At 39.5% G+C, this 16479-nt stretch overlaps 1 protein-coding gene across 4 annotated transcripts in view; it reads right to left on the bottom strand.

The window, feature by feature from the left end:
* Window positions 1–16479, bottom strand: part of DMGDH (dimethylglycine dehydrogenase) — a 72694-nt gene that overhangs the window by 17145 nt on the left and 39070 nt on the right. For 3 of the 4 annotated variants that reach the window (XM_005685299.3, XM_018053674.1, XM_018053676.1), the window contains 2 exons: window positions 15997–16154; window positions 13486–13545 (listed from right to left, as the gene is read on the bottom strand). In XM_005685299.3, the coding sequence (XP_005685356.2) occupies window positions 13486–13545; window positions 15997–16154 (218 nt within the window). Of the gene's footprint in view, window positions 1–3875; window positions 4510–13485; window positions 13546–15996; window positions 16155–16479 lie in introns of those variants that run through there. The other variant, XM_018053675.1, reaches the window with a different exon arrangement.

Below are 16479 nucleotides of genomic sequence, written 5' to 3'. Positions count from 1 at the left end.
ATTCTTGATTCCTTTTCCTCTTTGCAGAAGTTTATAACAGTCCATGCAAGTTTATAATAACTACAATTTTCCTATCTCTTTATTAGCAAAATATTAAACTATGAATATAGCAATTCCAGTCTGTTATTATTGGCTAGAAATGAATATTCTCATATTCATAGTTTTTTATTCTCTACTCTTGGCATATTTAAAACAAAAAATTCATCTAGCATTTTTCTAACCGAAACTGCTAAGCAATTAAGCATTCCTTCTCAAAAAAGTCTGATACAACTAGAAAAGGGAATCTATTAACCAGAAGAAAGGTGCGGATACATCAAAACCTGGAGAAAATAATTAAAATATGATTCATGAGCCAGGCGAATAATTAGGTTAATTAGCATCTGATCCAAACTAGATGTTTCAAAATGAAAATAGCATTCATTGTGTGTGTTTAATGACTTTTAATATATTCAATATCAAAGAAAACCATATTTTTCAGTCTTTGAGTCTTTTGATTCATAAGAAAACAGGGAAATGAGCTTGTGGCTTTGTCAGAATGTACTTTTTTAAAAATTGGAGCATAGTTGATTAACAATGGTGTGTTAGTTTTAGGTGTACAACAAAGTGATTCAGAGGTACTTTCATGCTTAACTGCATTAGCAACAATTAGAATATCGAGGTTTCATAATAGCTTTCATCTCTTTAGACTATAGTGAAGAACAATTGCTTATTTGGTGTTTTAAGTAGAGCACTCAAGCCTAAATGCAAAGTAAATAATTTTTAAAGAAAATACAAAGAAATAAAGCTAGGGTCTTCAAAAACTGAAAGGGTTTTCTCTATAGTTGGTTTTCCATAAAAGATGTGATTAGATTCCATTCAACAAGATTGGATGAGGCCTAACATTTATTGAGGTATCAAATGTTCTTTGACTCATCTAATATTTATAACAAATTTAAAAGGTGGATGTTTTCTTCATTTTAGAGATGATAAAATTGAAGCATTTTTAGATTAGGCAACTTGTTTATTTTAGAACCAGTTGGTGGCAGAGCCATGGTTCAAACCTGTTAAATACTTACTAAGACTATACAAATTATAGCACACAGTACTAGCCCTGAGGATTCTTGGCCTCTGTCCTCAAGGAGCTCAGTCTTGCTGAGGAGGCAGCCAGTACTATTGGGTGTGAAAATACCATAGTAGAGGTAAGTACAGGGTGCTATAGAAGGGATCCCAGAACTCCCCTGGTTTTAATTGCCACCTATATATGAATGATCCAAATCCATACTTTCAGAGCAGTCTCCAGACTCATGTGCTCAGCTGCCACTGAGACTCTCCACTTGGCTGTCCCATAGTCCCCCCACATCTCACAAGTCTTTCCAACCTCTCAGTCACACCCCACCGGTGTTTCCTAGCTCATTAACAATATCCTGGGTCCTATTTTCCACTCCCTTCACAAACAGCCCTTCATGTGGTCTCCATCCTACCTTCTCATTATCATTCATACCTCTTTCTTCTCCATCCTATGGCCACCGCCTTAGTTGAAGCCCTCAACATCTCTCCATTGGATTGCTTCAATTCGGGAAGATGACCTCCCACTTACCAGGGTAAATCCCTCTTAATCTGTTTTCCGTCACTAAAATGTCATTCCTTGCACAAAATCCTTTAAAGTCTTCTCAGTGTCTCCAGGATACACTCCAAACTCCCTAGCCTGGCAGATGAGACCCTGCATGATGAGGTCCCAATACTTCTCTGGCATTATCTTCATCTGCTACATGCCAGCCTTGATAGGTGCTGGGGATAGAATGGTAAAAATGTATTGTGTATTACCAGAACCTGTACTCAAGAAGGTTATATCAAAAGATCAAGAAATAGGAACAAAATAGTTGCAAACTGTAACAGGTCTTATAAAGAGGATGCAGCTACAAAATTTCTTTTAAAAATTATCAAATAAAACCCAATAACATAGAAATACATAATACATCATTACTACATGGATTTTATACCAAAATTAAAATTGGGTTAACATTTGAGAATAAATGCAATTCATCACATAACAAAGTAAAAAAGAAAAGCCGTATGATTATCTCAATGGATCCAGAAAAAGCACTTGTCAAAATCTAACATTCCTAATTTTAAAACAAAACAAAACGCAAAACTTCTAGCACGAAAAACAGAAAGGAGTCCCCTCAACCTGATAAAGAGCATCTGTGAAAATCCTACAGCTTTCTCTATGGAAAACGTACAGCCAACAGCATACTTAATGATGAAAGACCGATGGTGATGATGGTGAGTGTTTTGGATCTAAAACTGGGAAACAAGATAAGCATGTCTGCTCTTACCACTTCTATTTGTTGCTGTTTCAACCAGTAGAGGTTCTAGCTGGTACCATAAGGTAAGAAAAATAAATGAAAAGCATCCAGATTAGAAACAAAAGACAAAGAAAAGTTTTATTTTCATGCACACAGTTGTAGAAAATCCAAGGAAATTTTTTTTTTAAGTACTAGAACTACTAAGTGGGTTTAACAACGTTGCAGAATGTCAGATCACTATACAAACCCATTGTTGTCTACATACTAGCAATAAACAACTGAAAATTGAAGTTAAAAATTTACAAGTCGCTCAGTCATGATCAACTCTTTGTGAGCCTATGAACTATAACCCACCAGTCTCCTCTGTCCATGGAATTCTCTAGGCAAGAATACTGGGGTGGGTAGCCATTTCCTTCTCCAGGGGATCTTTCTGACCCAGGAATTGAGCCCAAGACTCCTTCACTGCAGGTGGATTCTTTACCACTTGAGCCACCAGGGAAGCTCACTATCAAAATACAAAATACTTAAGGATAGATCTGTAAAAAGATATGCAAGACCCATAAAGTTCAAAACGTCATTGGAATTAAAGATTACCTAAATAAATGGACAGATAGACCTCATCATAAGACAGAAGACTTGAACTGACCTATAGACAGGATGTAATTCCAATCAAAATCCCAGCAGGCTTTCTGATTCATGGAAATCCAAGGGACCTAGAATAGCTAAAACAACACTGTAAAATAACAACAAAATTTCAGGGCTATCACAACCTAATTTAAGTTACAATAATGAAGACAGTATGGTATCCTTAACAAGAAAGATAAATAGATCAATACAACACAATAGAGTCCAGAAACAGACCTAAACCTAGATGAACAATTTTTTTGGACAAAGGTACAAAGGCAAAGTAGTTTGAATATATAGTCTGTTTCAACAAATGGTGCTGTAAACAATTGTACATCTATATGCTAAAATATAAATGTCCATCCATACTTTTTATCAGATAGAAAAATTAACTAAAATTGAATCACAGATCTAAATGTAAAAAGATGATAGAACCTGTAGAAAAAAAATAGCAGAAAATCTTTGTGACTTTGGGTTAGGCAAAAATTTCTCAGCTACAACATGAAAACATGATCCATAAAGGAATAAATTGATAAGGTGTTTAAAAATTCAAAAATTAAAAACTTCTTTTTGAAAGTCACTACTGGACAAATGAAGATATAATACACAGCCTGGGAAAAAATATTGGCAAAGTATGTACCTGACAAGGACTTTTACCTAGAATGTATGAAGAACTTTCAACACTCAAAAATAAGGGAAAAAACGAACCCAGTTTAAAATGAGTAAAAATTTGACCGATGCTTGATGAAAAGAGAGACAGGAATGGCATAAAAAAGATGTTAAGCATCAAGTCATTAATGAAACAAATTAAAACCATGATAAGATACCACTACACATCTCTTAGAATAACTGAAGTTAAACAGGCTGATCACAGCAAGTGTTTGACGAGCGTATGGAGAAACTGGAACTCTCATATACTGCTGGTGGGAACATAAAATATGAAAAATGGTACATCACTTTGTAAAACAGTTTCTTATAAAGTTGACATATCCCTTTCACTTTATCCAGTCATTCCACCTCTAGGGATTAACTTGAGACAAAAGAAAGCCACAGTCCATGCAAATACTTCTACAAGGATGTTTACAGTCAGTTTTTGGTAATAGCTAATCTTCTACAATTATGCTGAATCTAGGCTCAAAAGATTATGAAAGTTCTTCATACATTCTAGATACAAGTCCTTGTCAGGTACATACTTTGCCAATATTTTTTCCCAGGCTGTGTATTATATCTTCATATACCCAAAAGAGTATATATTGTATGATTCAATTTATATAAAACTCTGCAAAATGCAAAATAGTCTGCAGTGATGAAAAGTTCCTTCGGGTCATGTAGAGTGTAGGGAAGGCTGGGAGGTATGGATTATCAAGGCGCAGGAACACACTTCAGGGATGAGGGGTGCATTCACCATCTTTGAAGTGGTGATGCTTTAATGATTACAGACATGCATCCAAACTTATCCAGCGGTACATTTTAAATATGTCAACTCACTCCAGTAGTCTTGCCTGGAGAATCCCACAGACAGAGGAGCCTGGTGGGCTACAGTCCATTGAGTCACAAAGAGTGTGGCATGACTGAAGCACCTTCGCATGCATGCAGGAAACTGTTAAAATAATTAAAATAAAAGCAATCTAAAGAATTACTTCAATTCATTCCTAGCCACGGGTTCCCATACATTTCCAAATTAGAAAGTAATTAGCTAAATAGCATACTTAAGATTTTAGGATGGAAATAGAGTTTTATAACAGAAATTGGATATATATGAGGATAAGGCTATGGTTTTTCCAGTGGTCGTGTATGGATGTGAGAGTTGGGCTGTGAAGAAAGCTGAGCACCGAAGAATTGATACTTCTGAACTATGGTGTTGGAGAAGACTCTTGAGAGTCCCCTGGACTGCAAGGAGATCCAACCAGTCCATTCTGAAGGAGATCAGCCCTGGGTGTTCACTGGAAGGACTGATGCTGAAGCTGAAACTCCAGTACTTTGGCCACCTCATGCGAAGAGTTGACTCATTGGAAAAGGCTCTGATGCTGGGAGGGATTGCAGGCAGGAGGAGAAGGGGACGACAGAGGATGAGATGGCTGGATGGCATCACCGACTCGATGGATGTGAGTTTGAGTGAACTCTGGGAGTTGGTGATGGACAGGGAGGCCTGGCGTGCTGTGATTCATGGGGTTGCAAAGCGTCGGACATGACTGAGTGACTGAACTGAACTGAACTGAATGATTCAATGGATGTTAGTTTAATATACTCTAACACATGTTTCAAGAATGATAAACTTGATCTCAAACTTGATTTCACTTCCTTTTTTCTTTCTTCTCTTTTTCCCTCCTTTTTCTTTCAGCAACAGAAATGGGTAAGAGACTAAGGATGGCTTAATTAGAATAATATAATCATGCAGCTCATATAGATAACATAGCAGCCTCCAAGACTGCTATGATAACAGAGAGTATCCAAGCACTCTGCAAGGTGGGACTACGTAGAATCTTAGACATGAAAGGGAGCCTTTATTTTACAGAATAGCAATCTCACTTGGAAAATGAAGTTAAATAGCTTCCCCAAGTTCACAGAGCTAGAATTCGGTGACATTTTAAAAAATTCTATTAAAAGAAAATAATAGCAAATGAAACAACTGACAAACAACTAATCTCAAAAATATACAAGCAACTTCTGCAGCTCAATTCCAGAAAAATAAACGACCCAATCAAAAAATGGGCCAAAGAACTAAATAGACATTTCTCCAAAGAAGACATACGGATGGCTAACAAACACATGAAAAGATGCTCAACATCACTCATTATTAGAGAAATGCAAATCAAAACCACAATGAGGTACCACTTCACACCAGTCAGAATGGCTGCGATCCAAAAATCTGCAAGCAATAAATGCTGGAGAGGGTGTGGAGAAAAGGGAACCCTCCTACACTGTTGGTGGGAATGCAAACTAGTACAGCCACTATGGAGAACAGTGTGGAGATTCCTTAAAAAATTGCGAATAGAACTACCTTATGACCCAGCAATCCCACTTCTGGGCATACACACCGAGGAAACCAGAATTGAAAGAGACACATGTACCCCAATGTTCATCGCAGCACTGTTTATAATAGCCAGGACATGGAAACAACCTAGATGTCCATCAGCAGATGAATGGATAAGAAAGCTGTGGTACATATACACAATGGAGTATTACTCAGCCGTAAAAAAGAATTCATTTGAATCAGTTCTGATGAGATGGATGAAACTGGAGCCAATTATACAGAGTGAAGTAAGCCAGAAAGAAAAACACCAATGCAGTATACTAACACATATATATGGAATTTAGGAAGATGGCAATGACGACCCTGTATGCAAGACAGGAAAGAAGACACAGATGTGTATACCGGACTTTTGGACTCAGAGGGAGAGGGAGAGGGTGGGATGATTTGGGAGAATGGGAATTCTAACATGTATGCTGTCATGTGGGAATTGAATCGCCAGTCCATGTCTGACGTAGGGTGCAGCTTGCTTGGGGCTGGTGCATGGGGATGACCCAGAGAGATGTTGTGGGGAGGGAGGTGGGAGGGGGGTTCATGTTTGGGAACGCATGTAAGAATTAAAGATTTTAAAATTAAAAAAAAAATAAAAAATTAAAAAAATAAAAAAATTAAAAAACAAGATTTGGGACAGAATTTATTAACTGGTGGGCTTCTTGGTGGCTCAGTGGGAAAGAATCCCCCTGCTATGCAGGAGACACGGGTTTGATCCATGGGTTGAAAAGGTCCCCTGGAGAAAGAAATGGTAACCCACTCCAGCACTTGCCTGGGAAATCTCAAGGACAGAGGAACCTAGCAGGCGGTCCATGGGGCTACAAAATAGTTGGACACAACTAAGCAACATATTAACTGGTAGCCAATCATCTGACCAGGCTGTTTTTCCACTTTCCTGTTTATTCACTGGACCATAGCTGGTATGAAGTTAACAGAACTAAAACAGCAGTTCTCAGTCTTAGTTCAGTTCAGCCGCTCAGTCATGTCCAGCTCCTTGTGACCCCATGGACTGCAGTACACCAGGCTTCTCTGTCTATCACCAACTCCCGGAGCTTACTCAAACTCATGTCCATTGAGTCGGTGATGCCATCCAACCATCTCATCCTCTGTCGTCCCCTTCTCCTCCTGCCTTCAATCTTTCTCAGCATCAGGGTCTTTTCCAATGAGTCAGTTCTTCACATCAGGTGGCCAAAGTACTGGAGTTTCAGCTTCAGCATTAGTCCTTCCAACGATTTCCTTCAGGATGGACCGGTTGGATCTCCTTGCAGTCCAAGGGACTCTCAAGAGTCTTCTCCAACACCACAGTTCAAAAGCATCGATTCTTTGGCACTCAGCTTTCTTTATGGTCCAACTCTCACAACCATACACAACTACTGGAAAACCCATAGCTTCGACTAGATGGACTTTGTTAGCAAAATAATATCTCTGCTTTTTAATATGCTGTCTAGGTTGGTCATAACTTTTCTTTCAAGGAGCAAGCGCCTTTTAATTTCATGGCTGCAGTCACCATCTGCAGTGATTTTGGAGCCCAAGAAAATAAAGTCTGTCACTGTTTTCATTGTTTCCCCATCTATTTGCCATGTAATGGGACCAGATGCCATGATCTCAGTTTTCTGAATGTTGAGCTTTAAGCCAACTTTTTCACTCTCCTCTTTCACTTTCATCAAGAGGCTCTTTAGTTCTTCGCTTTCTGCCTTAAGGGTGGTGTCATCTGCATATCTGAAGTTATTGATATTTCTCCCAGCAATCTTGATTCCGGCTTGTGCTTCATCCAGCCTGGCATTTCTCATGATGTACTCTGCATATAAGTTAAATAAGCAGAGTGAGAAATAACAGCCTTGACGTACTCCTTTCCCAATTTGGAACCAGTCTGTTGTTCCAGGTCCCATTCTAACTGTTGCTTCTTGAACTGCATACAGATTTCTCAGGAGGCAGGTAAGGTGATCTGGAATTCCCGTTTCTTGAAGAATTTTCCAGTTTGTTGTGATCCACACAGTCAAAGGCTTTGGTGTAGTCTTCATTGCATAACAAAACAAGAAACCAGATCCTACCCCTAGGGTTGATCCAGTTGGTTTGGGCAGGTCTCAGACTTCGTGTTCATCAAAATCACATGGAAAGACACTATTCCTGAGTTTGATTTGGGGAGTTGGAATGGTGCCCAATAACTTGAATTTCAAATAAATCCTGAGGTCACACTGATGCTGCTGGTCTGTGAACCACACTGAGAACTGCTGGGGGTAAGGCATCAGGTAACTTTTCTTTAAGTTCTCCAAGATAGTAATGTTTAGACAGTTGAAAGTCACTTACCTAAAAACAGTCATTCTCAATCTTTCTTGAAATCACCTGGGGAATTAAAAAAAAATTAAAAAACACTGCTGCCTAAGTCTCTACCTTCTATTTTAATTGATCTGGGATGCAGCCTGAGTGTTGAGGCTTTTTTTAAAAGGTTGTAAGATATAAAGGAATGATATTTCAGATGACTCTGATATGCAGTCAAAACTGAGAGTTGCTGAAAATATTCTGCTTCCTCAAATCCTACTATCATTTACCTAAAATTTCCCCAGAGCTGGGTACTTTCACCACTATAACATAATAGAATTCGTTTCTAACTTGTTGTCCATGAACAATGATTAATTTCCAGTTTGATGTTTTAATAATGCTAATATTTATTGAATACTTGGATGTAGTAGGCCTGGTGGTGAGGGTTTTGCCTCTTTACCGTCTTTTTGTTCCACTTTGCTCACTGAATGATTAGGCTTTGCTTACCGAATGGTTATACTTTGCTTACTGAATGGTTCAGTTCAGTTCAGTTCAGTTCAGTCACTCAGTCGTGTCCGCCTCTTTGCAACCCCATGAATCACAGCACGCCAGGCCTCTCTGTCCATCACCAACTCCCAGAGTTCATGTGCATCGAGTTGGTGATGCCATCCAACCATCTCATCCTCTGTCATCCCCTTCTCCTCCCGCCCCCAATCCCTCCCAGCATCAGTCTTTTCCGATGAGTCAACTCTTCGCATGAGGTGGCCAAAGTATTGGAGTTTCAGCTTCAGCATCATTCCTTCCAATGAATACCCAGGACTGATCTCCTTTAGGATGGACTGGTTGGATCTCCTTGCAGTCCAAGGGACTCTCAAGAGTCTTCTCCAACACCACAGTTCAAAAGCATCAATTCTTCGGCACTCAGCTTCCTCCACAGTCCAACTCTCACATCCATACATGACCACTGGAAAAACCATAGCCTTGACTAGACGGACCTTTGTTGGCAAAGTAACGTCTCTGCTTTTTAATATGCTATCTAGGCTAGGCTTTGCTTACTGAATGGTTATGCTTTAAATCCTTTTTCCTCAGAGAGACCCTTTAATTTCTAAAAGTAATATTGTCTTCCAATCTGTTATTAATAAATATTACATTTTTTAATTGGAGGATAATTGCTTTACAATATTGCGTTTCTTCTGTACAAGAATGTGAATTAGTTGTAGGAATACATATATCTTGGAGGAGGGCATGGCAACCCACTCCAGTATTCTTGCCTGGAGAATCCCCATGGACAAGAGCCTGGCAGAGTCGGACATGACTGAGCAACTCAGCACAGCATAGCACATGCATATATATCTCCTCCCTCTTGAATTATATATCACATTTTATTCTGTTTCTACTGGTGAGAAACTCAAGACAGGAAAAGAGAGGGAGAGAGAGAAAGGGCAGGGGGCATTTTATAAGGGGAAAAAAATCTTTTGATCTTAATACTTCACCCTTAGTATTCGATCCTCTGTGGCCCTTGGCTGGGGTTTTATAGATTCAGTAATTCCCAGAAGAAAATTCCAAGAACATTTATGATTGTGACCAAAGGCAGCTGATTTTCCTTTTGTTTTTAATTAATGCACTTCTTTCATTTCCAACAACAACGAAAAACCACTAACTTTTTTCCCCAGAAAGTAACTTCCTCGGGAAAAAATTATAATATTATTCAGGTCAAGGGGTTTTAGACTTCACAGGAAACATTCAGGAGTTCTTACGTGTCTCATAGCACTTCCCATCTCTTCACAAGATGGTTCTGATATGTGCTATTGCACAACCCACCTCATACAGAGAATTATTTTTAGAATCAAGGTTAAGAATACATCCTACAACTTTAGTTCTTAAAGTTCCACTCATTTCAAGCTTCCTGAGATCTAAGAGTCATCAGGAGCCATCTCTTTAATTTTTAGACCTGTGGTCTAGCAAAGTGTTCAGTAAATAGTACTTAATAAATGTTGACTAGATGGATGAATGTGTACACACAGGTGTATTTGCTTCACATAAGCCAACACCACTGGGAGACTGACTCGGAGAGCTTTAAGAGTTAAGGAAGACAAATGCCATCTTTATGATCTAAGATTTCTTCAGTGCTCCAATTTTCTCTTCCCTACTTTTGTACCAGTTTTGAAAAGAACACAATTCACCCTAATGAGGCTGGCTCATCTCCTCACTCACCCATCTTCCTTCTTAAAATAACCAAAGCAGCTATTCTGATCCTACCACAAGATACAAAATTCGTTATAACCAAAACATGACTGTGGGAGGTACTCACTGATAAAATGTAACAATGCAAATCTTATGATACATGTTGCCAGAAAATTTGGGGGCAGTTTTTCAAGGCTGATAAGCTCTAAAGAATCTGCCTGCCAGCACAAAAGACTTGGGTTCAATCCCTGGTCTGGAAAGATCCCCTGGAGAAGGAAATGGCAACCCACTGCAGTACTCTTGCCTGGAGGACCCCATGGAGCCTGGCATGGGGTAGCAAACAGCTGGACACGACTTACCAACAGAATAACAACAACAAAGCCCTGGCTGAGAAAGTGGTGAGTGAGAAAGCACTCACTGCAGCAAGGTCAGAGTTCAACCTGGGCAACACATGGCACAGCGCCTGGGTCACTTCCCTGTGCTTCAGTTTCCTCATCCTCAAATAAAGAGGTGTAGGTGTCCTCCTAGCTCTGACACAGCCTACATCTCTGTATTTGTCTTCACATTATGGCATATACAGTCATTTTGCAGACACAGAAGGGCCAAGCAGGGAAGTCTAATATTTGCTTTGAAGGGTAAAAAAAAAAAGAAAGAAATGATGTATAATAATTGGAGAATGCCAGGATCTAGGGGGTTGGTTTTGTTTTAAATACAAGTGTTCTCTGTTTGCTGCTTTGGTTTTCATATAACATCAGTTTCCCCAAGCCATGTGGACTTGCATTATATTATTCTTTAAAAGGTATGAAACCAGGCTGGGTAACAGCCTGGCACAGGAGTCAACTTATCAAGTGACATGGTTCAGTTTGTAATATAAGTAAGTTTTTCAGGAACCTGTTTTGCACTAGAGACTGCTATGGAACCAAGATAAAATTGTTGTGAAACCACCAAACAAGCTCGAAACAAAGCTGATGCAACCTATTCACCTGTCTTGGAAATTAGCAAGCATTGCTATGGTTAGGCTGAAGCCCACTAACCACCTGAGTTATGCAACTGAAAAGCACCAGCTTGATTAGGTCCTGGTCCTTGTGCTGCATGGACCTTCCCCCAGCGAAAGCATTAGAAATTAACTTTATGACACCCGAATTAGAACAAACAATTCAGAAATCGTAAAAATAACATAAATCAAAGCCACTGTATATGAAACAACTAACAGTTCTAAGCTGAGATTTGGTTACTGAACTAATTTAAAGGAACTAATAAACACACAAGTCAATCCACACCTGCTTATAAATCATAAAGTGAGTTTTAAAAATCAAATAAACGATAATACCCAAACACTGAAGCAAAGAAGTCAGTTATCTATTTACCTACTGGTGACCAACAACAGAAGCTTAGCGCTTTCAGGAGCCAGGCCATTTTGATCCTTAGTTTTATACGACTAAACCAAGACTTATGTTAGCAGAAGGAGCAATCTGCTGCCAGGGTCTGCCCAAACTCCAAGCACCTGCTTTCTCTGGTCTGGAGGCAGATGGTACATCGTAAAAACAAAAGTCATGGGGAAAATGTACAGAAAGATATTCCCTTTAAAACCCTTTAAGAGGTTCTTTTCCCTAAAATCTAATGCCATAAATATACATGTTTATGTTAATATCTTAGCTTAGAATTTGGAACTGATTCGGGGCATTAAAAAAGTTTCCTTAGCCTGATTCATATTCATGTGTTCACATATTTCCATGGAATATGAAAACAGCTTTTCCTTTAGCTGATTAACACCTAAGGCAGCACAGGACAGGAATTTTGGAATTCTAACAAATATCCTAAACAAAAACAGCTGCTGTCCTTATCCTTCAATATTACCACCAACTGTACCTCCACTAAGTGCTTGTATAGTAACTAAGACACTGCTTAATAAGTACCTGAATCAGCTCAGGCTGCTATAGCAAACTAGCACAGATGGAGTGGCTTAAACAACAGCAATGATCTTCTCACTGTTCTGGAGACTGGTGAGTCCAAGATCCAAGGCCAGTTTTGTTCCCTGTGAGGTTCGTCTTCCTGGCTGGCAGACAGCCATGATCTTACTACATCCTCACATGGCAAACAGCAAGCTCTGATCTCTCTCCTTCTTCTCATAAGAACATTGACCCCAATGTGGGGACCCCAAGAATGATGTCACCTAACCCTAATGACCTCCCAAAGGCCCCACCTCCAAATAGCACCATGTGGGGGTTAGGACTTCAGCCTATGGATTTTGGAGGGACATAATCACTTAGTCCATAATGGGATAACCTAGTTTATATTTGTAGGATTTGCAATAGGTGAGCTAGATTGTAATATACTTGTCTTAGAATACGCTTTTCCATAATGATTGTATACGCTGGTGCATCTCAGACTTTAGGTGCATTGGAATCCCCTGAAGCTTGTTAAAACACAGAGCACTTGGCCTGACCCTAGGGATTCTCATTTAGTAGGTTTGAGGTTTGAGTCAGTTCCTCATTTAGTGGAGAACTAAGGACTTGTGTTTCTAGCAAGCTCCCAGATGACACTGATGCTATCTGTTTGAGAACCACTGATGCAAGTGCTCCCTTTAGAATGTCAATATCAGTTATGACTCTCTGGGCCTGTATTGTCTTCTCAGTAATAACTCTTATGCTGAACATATTTGAAATGTGTCAGTTGCTTATATGCAGATGTTGCATACCAAGATGCTCAATAAGCAGATGGACAGATCTGCTGGGTGAGGCTGCTTCACGCTGTTGAGCACCCAGGAAGAGTCAATTAATGCAGTATGTCTCATCAGCTAATTGTGACTTCACAAGTCACCAGGATTTACAAGACTGCCTGCTGACATCTTATTCTTACTGATTTTTATCTTAGAATTTAGATTTGGTCTTCAGCGTTGATGGATTCTTGCATCGACAGGCACATTAGAATCATTTGAACTGATATCAAATTTTGACAAAGCTTGACATGAAGCACTTAAGTAATGCTTACTATTTATGTTCAACTCCTTTGCCCTAAAGTCACACTTCGTTAAATTTTAAAGCATGGCTCTGTCATGAAACAGCATAATTTTAAGATTTATTTCAAATACACTTTGGAATGTAAACATACCTTATTTAGTTTCACAAAAGATTCCAGTCCAGCTTCCAAGGGATTAGTATCACAGTTCATCTAAAAGAGAAACATGCATTTTAAATCTTAGATGAGTACAAGTGGTTTTAGTAACATCACTTTCACATTTATTTTTTAAAGAGAATACTTTTTCATTTGAAATATATAGATAGACAGATAGACATAGATACAGATTGTGAACTGGCCTCTAAAGTAATTTTTTAAATCTAAAATTCAAATGTAGCCTTTCAGCAAATACTGTTATTTTAATAGCAAATTGGATGCTAAAATTCCCAGCTTGTTTCCAAGGCTCTTTTGGTATAATAAACATCTGAGAGATGCCACAACAATGATGTTCTTCCCAGAAACAAGCTTCTCATAAGCTTTTACCTAATAATTCTACATAAATATGTTTTGAAACATTATTAAGTAATTAATTTATCTTGCAATCATCCAGAAATCAGGATAAGTGGAGGAAAAAAACATATGATAGGAAAATAGTTTCCACAGAGCTCAGGAGAGGGAAAGGGGGGCGGGGGGAAAGAGGTTGAATTCGGCTGTCATTACAATATACCTCAAGGGGAGCTAAAGCCATTATTTGGGACTAGACCTGATTTTTGTTTGTTTTGCCTTCATCAATATCTTTTGCACCAAGAGAACTGATCTAAACCCCATAAAAGGTAGCCAAACTCAACAAAAGAAAACACAGCCTTCACATGACCTAGATGTGTGATATAAACTTGTTTTACATGATATAAAATTTGACCTCATATTTCCTAGTCAATCTGAGCAACTCTAAGATTATTTTTTACCTGCTCAAATTTTCAAAATTCCAGAAACAAGATGAGAATTTATTACTTAGGCTTTTCTCAGTGTCTCACCCCAAACCTCATGCTTACTATAGCACGCGATACCATCTTGTGGATTTTAAGATGCTGTCCTTACCACACTGACATTTCTAAAGCCCGCATGTGCTCTATGATAAAAAGTCTACTTTTCAGACTATACTTCATTGATTAAAAATGTTTCAGAATTCCAGGAAAAATTTTAAGAAGTCCAGATGCTTGATTGCTCTAATAACACTAGAGGGCGTGCTGGCACCGCTGGGAAATTAGAGGGGCTGGGATGGAGACAGAAGGAAATGAAAGGGGGAGAGCAGAGAAACGCTGCTCATTCCTTGCGGAGAGTGGAGGCAGAGCTGCCCTCCCCGTCTCTCCCTGCAGCAGCATCCTCTGAGGACTCTGAGGATCCCTGCAACAGAGCACATTCTCTGTAAAGCAACAGCTGCCCCAGGGCTTTTGTTCTTTCAGTGACTCCAGGAGGCTGTATTGTCCACCTCAAAACCCACTTTCTTCTGCCCCTGATCTAAATGTTCTAGGGACCCTGCCTGTGTTTTCAAACCTACTTTGCCCTCAAATTCACACTTTATGTCCTAGGCACTAACAATATTGTCCTAGACAATAACTCTGTAGGATAAAGACTCTCTCTCTTACAGAGAAGTGAAGTCTCTAGAGGGTTAAGGCCACATAATATGTGGTAGAGGATACATTCAAACTGCAGAGACTGTACCCTAAAGTACACCCTTTACAAAGGTCCCTTATCTAAGCTCTCATACCTAAAACCTCAGTGCATTCCAAGAAAACAACTAGCGGACCTGAGAAAATTGAGATCTAAAGATAGCCTGCTATATTGGAGATAAAATGAGAGAACAGAGTTTGAACCACTGTTTGGACACTTCTGTGCAATCTGGACCACGTTGTTTATTGTTTCTTAGCATGATTGTGTGTTTAACTCCCACCTCCTTGCCCAAGAATCACCAATAATACCCTCTTCAGGGAGAGCTGAGCAGGTAGATGACATCATGCCTATGAAAATTGTGTGTAACTACACAAATAGAAACTCCTAAGTTCTCATTATTAACGATGGGTGTGGGCTGGACCAGCACATTCCAGACCACCAACCTTGCCCCTCAGAAAGACAGCTTTTGTTGTTACTTCCCCAAAAGGTGCAGAATAAGAAGGAAATGGTGATAGACAATATGACAGAGGAGAAGGAAGAATTTTGAAAGGTGATCCCCAAATCCCATGGGGGTAGACAGGCTCCCTTGGGGCAGCCAAAGTCAGCACCCAGAGGCAGATGTCCAGGGCTCTCTGCCAAACAAGGGGAATTAAGGCAGAATAAACATTGCATCACAGTTCCCCTGAATTTGTAACTGGGAAATTGAGGGGAAAAACCTTTGTCCCTAATTAAATAAAGTTTTCAGGACTTCCCTGGTGGTCCAGAGGTTAGGACGCCATCCTTCCCTGCAGGTGGTGTGGATTCCAGCTCTGGTCAGGGAACTAAGATTTGGCCTGCTGTCCAATGTGGCAAAAAAAAAAAAAATTTTTTTTTTCTTACAATACATTCTTTCTCTTACAGTCAGAGCCAATGTTAACACAGTTAAACTAACCCTTGCATAAAAATCAGATACAACACATGTAAAATTTTCATAAAGATGATCGCATTTCAAACCTCTAACCCCCAGGCTCTGAAAGCTTTCTCCAGTCTTAAGGCATTCATGGCGTAGGTTCCAAAATTGTCAATTCCCTCCTCCTGGCCTGCATTCATGATAGCATCGTAAAGCGCTGCAGAATCTTCTTGTCTGTGGTACAGCTCCCAACCCAGCTCACCTGAAATACACCCACAAGGGCCGCACCAGAGTAAGAACGACAATCACTAGGTCTAATGTGCATTAGCTAAAACACATCAACAAATGAGAGGTTCCACTTCTGCAAAATAGACACTGTAGAGTGATAAAAGCTCGGTTCCCAAAAAAGTTGCAGCCAAGCCGCACTGCAAAGGAGCCTGCCATATAACAGATGTTTCTGGGCCCAATACTGCCCCACCCCCCACACAGAGAGCAGCATTTAAGACAACTCAGACAGATGGTGATTCAGGACTTACTCTTAATTCTCACCTTGGCTTCATAATGTTAAGTGAGGAATTAGCATGGCA

This window comes from Capra hircus, chromosome 10, assembly GCF_001704415.2.
Source record: "Capra hircus breed San Clemente chromosome 10, ASM170441v1, whole genome shotgun sequence".
NCBI classification, from domain to species: Eukaryota; Metazoa; Chordata; class Mammalia; order Artiodactyla; family Bovidae; genus Capra; species Capra hircus.
The sequence above is the reverse complement of the archived record's forward strand: the minus strand, read 5'-3'. Positions and strand labels throughout refer to the sequence as shown.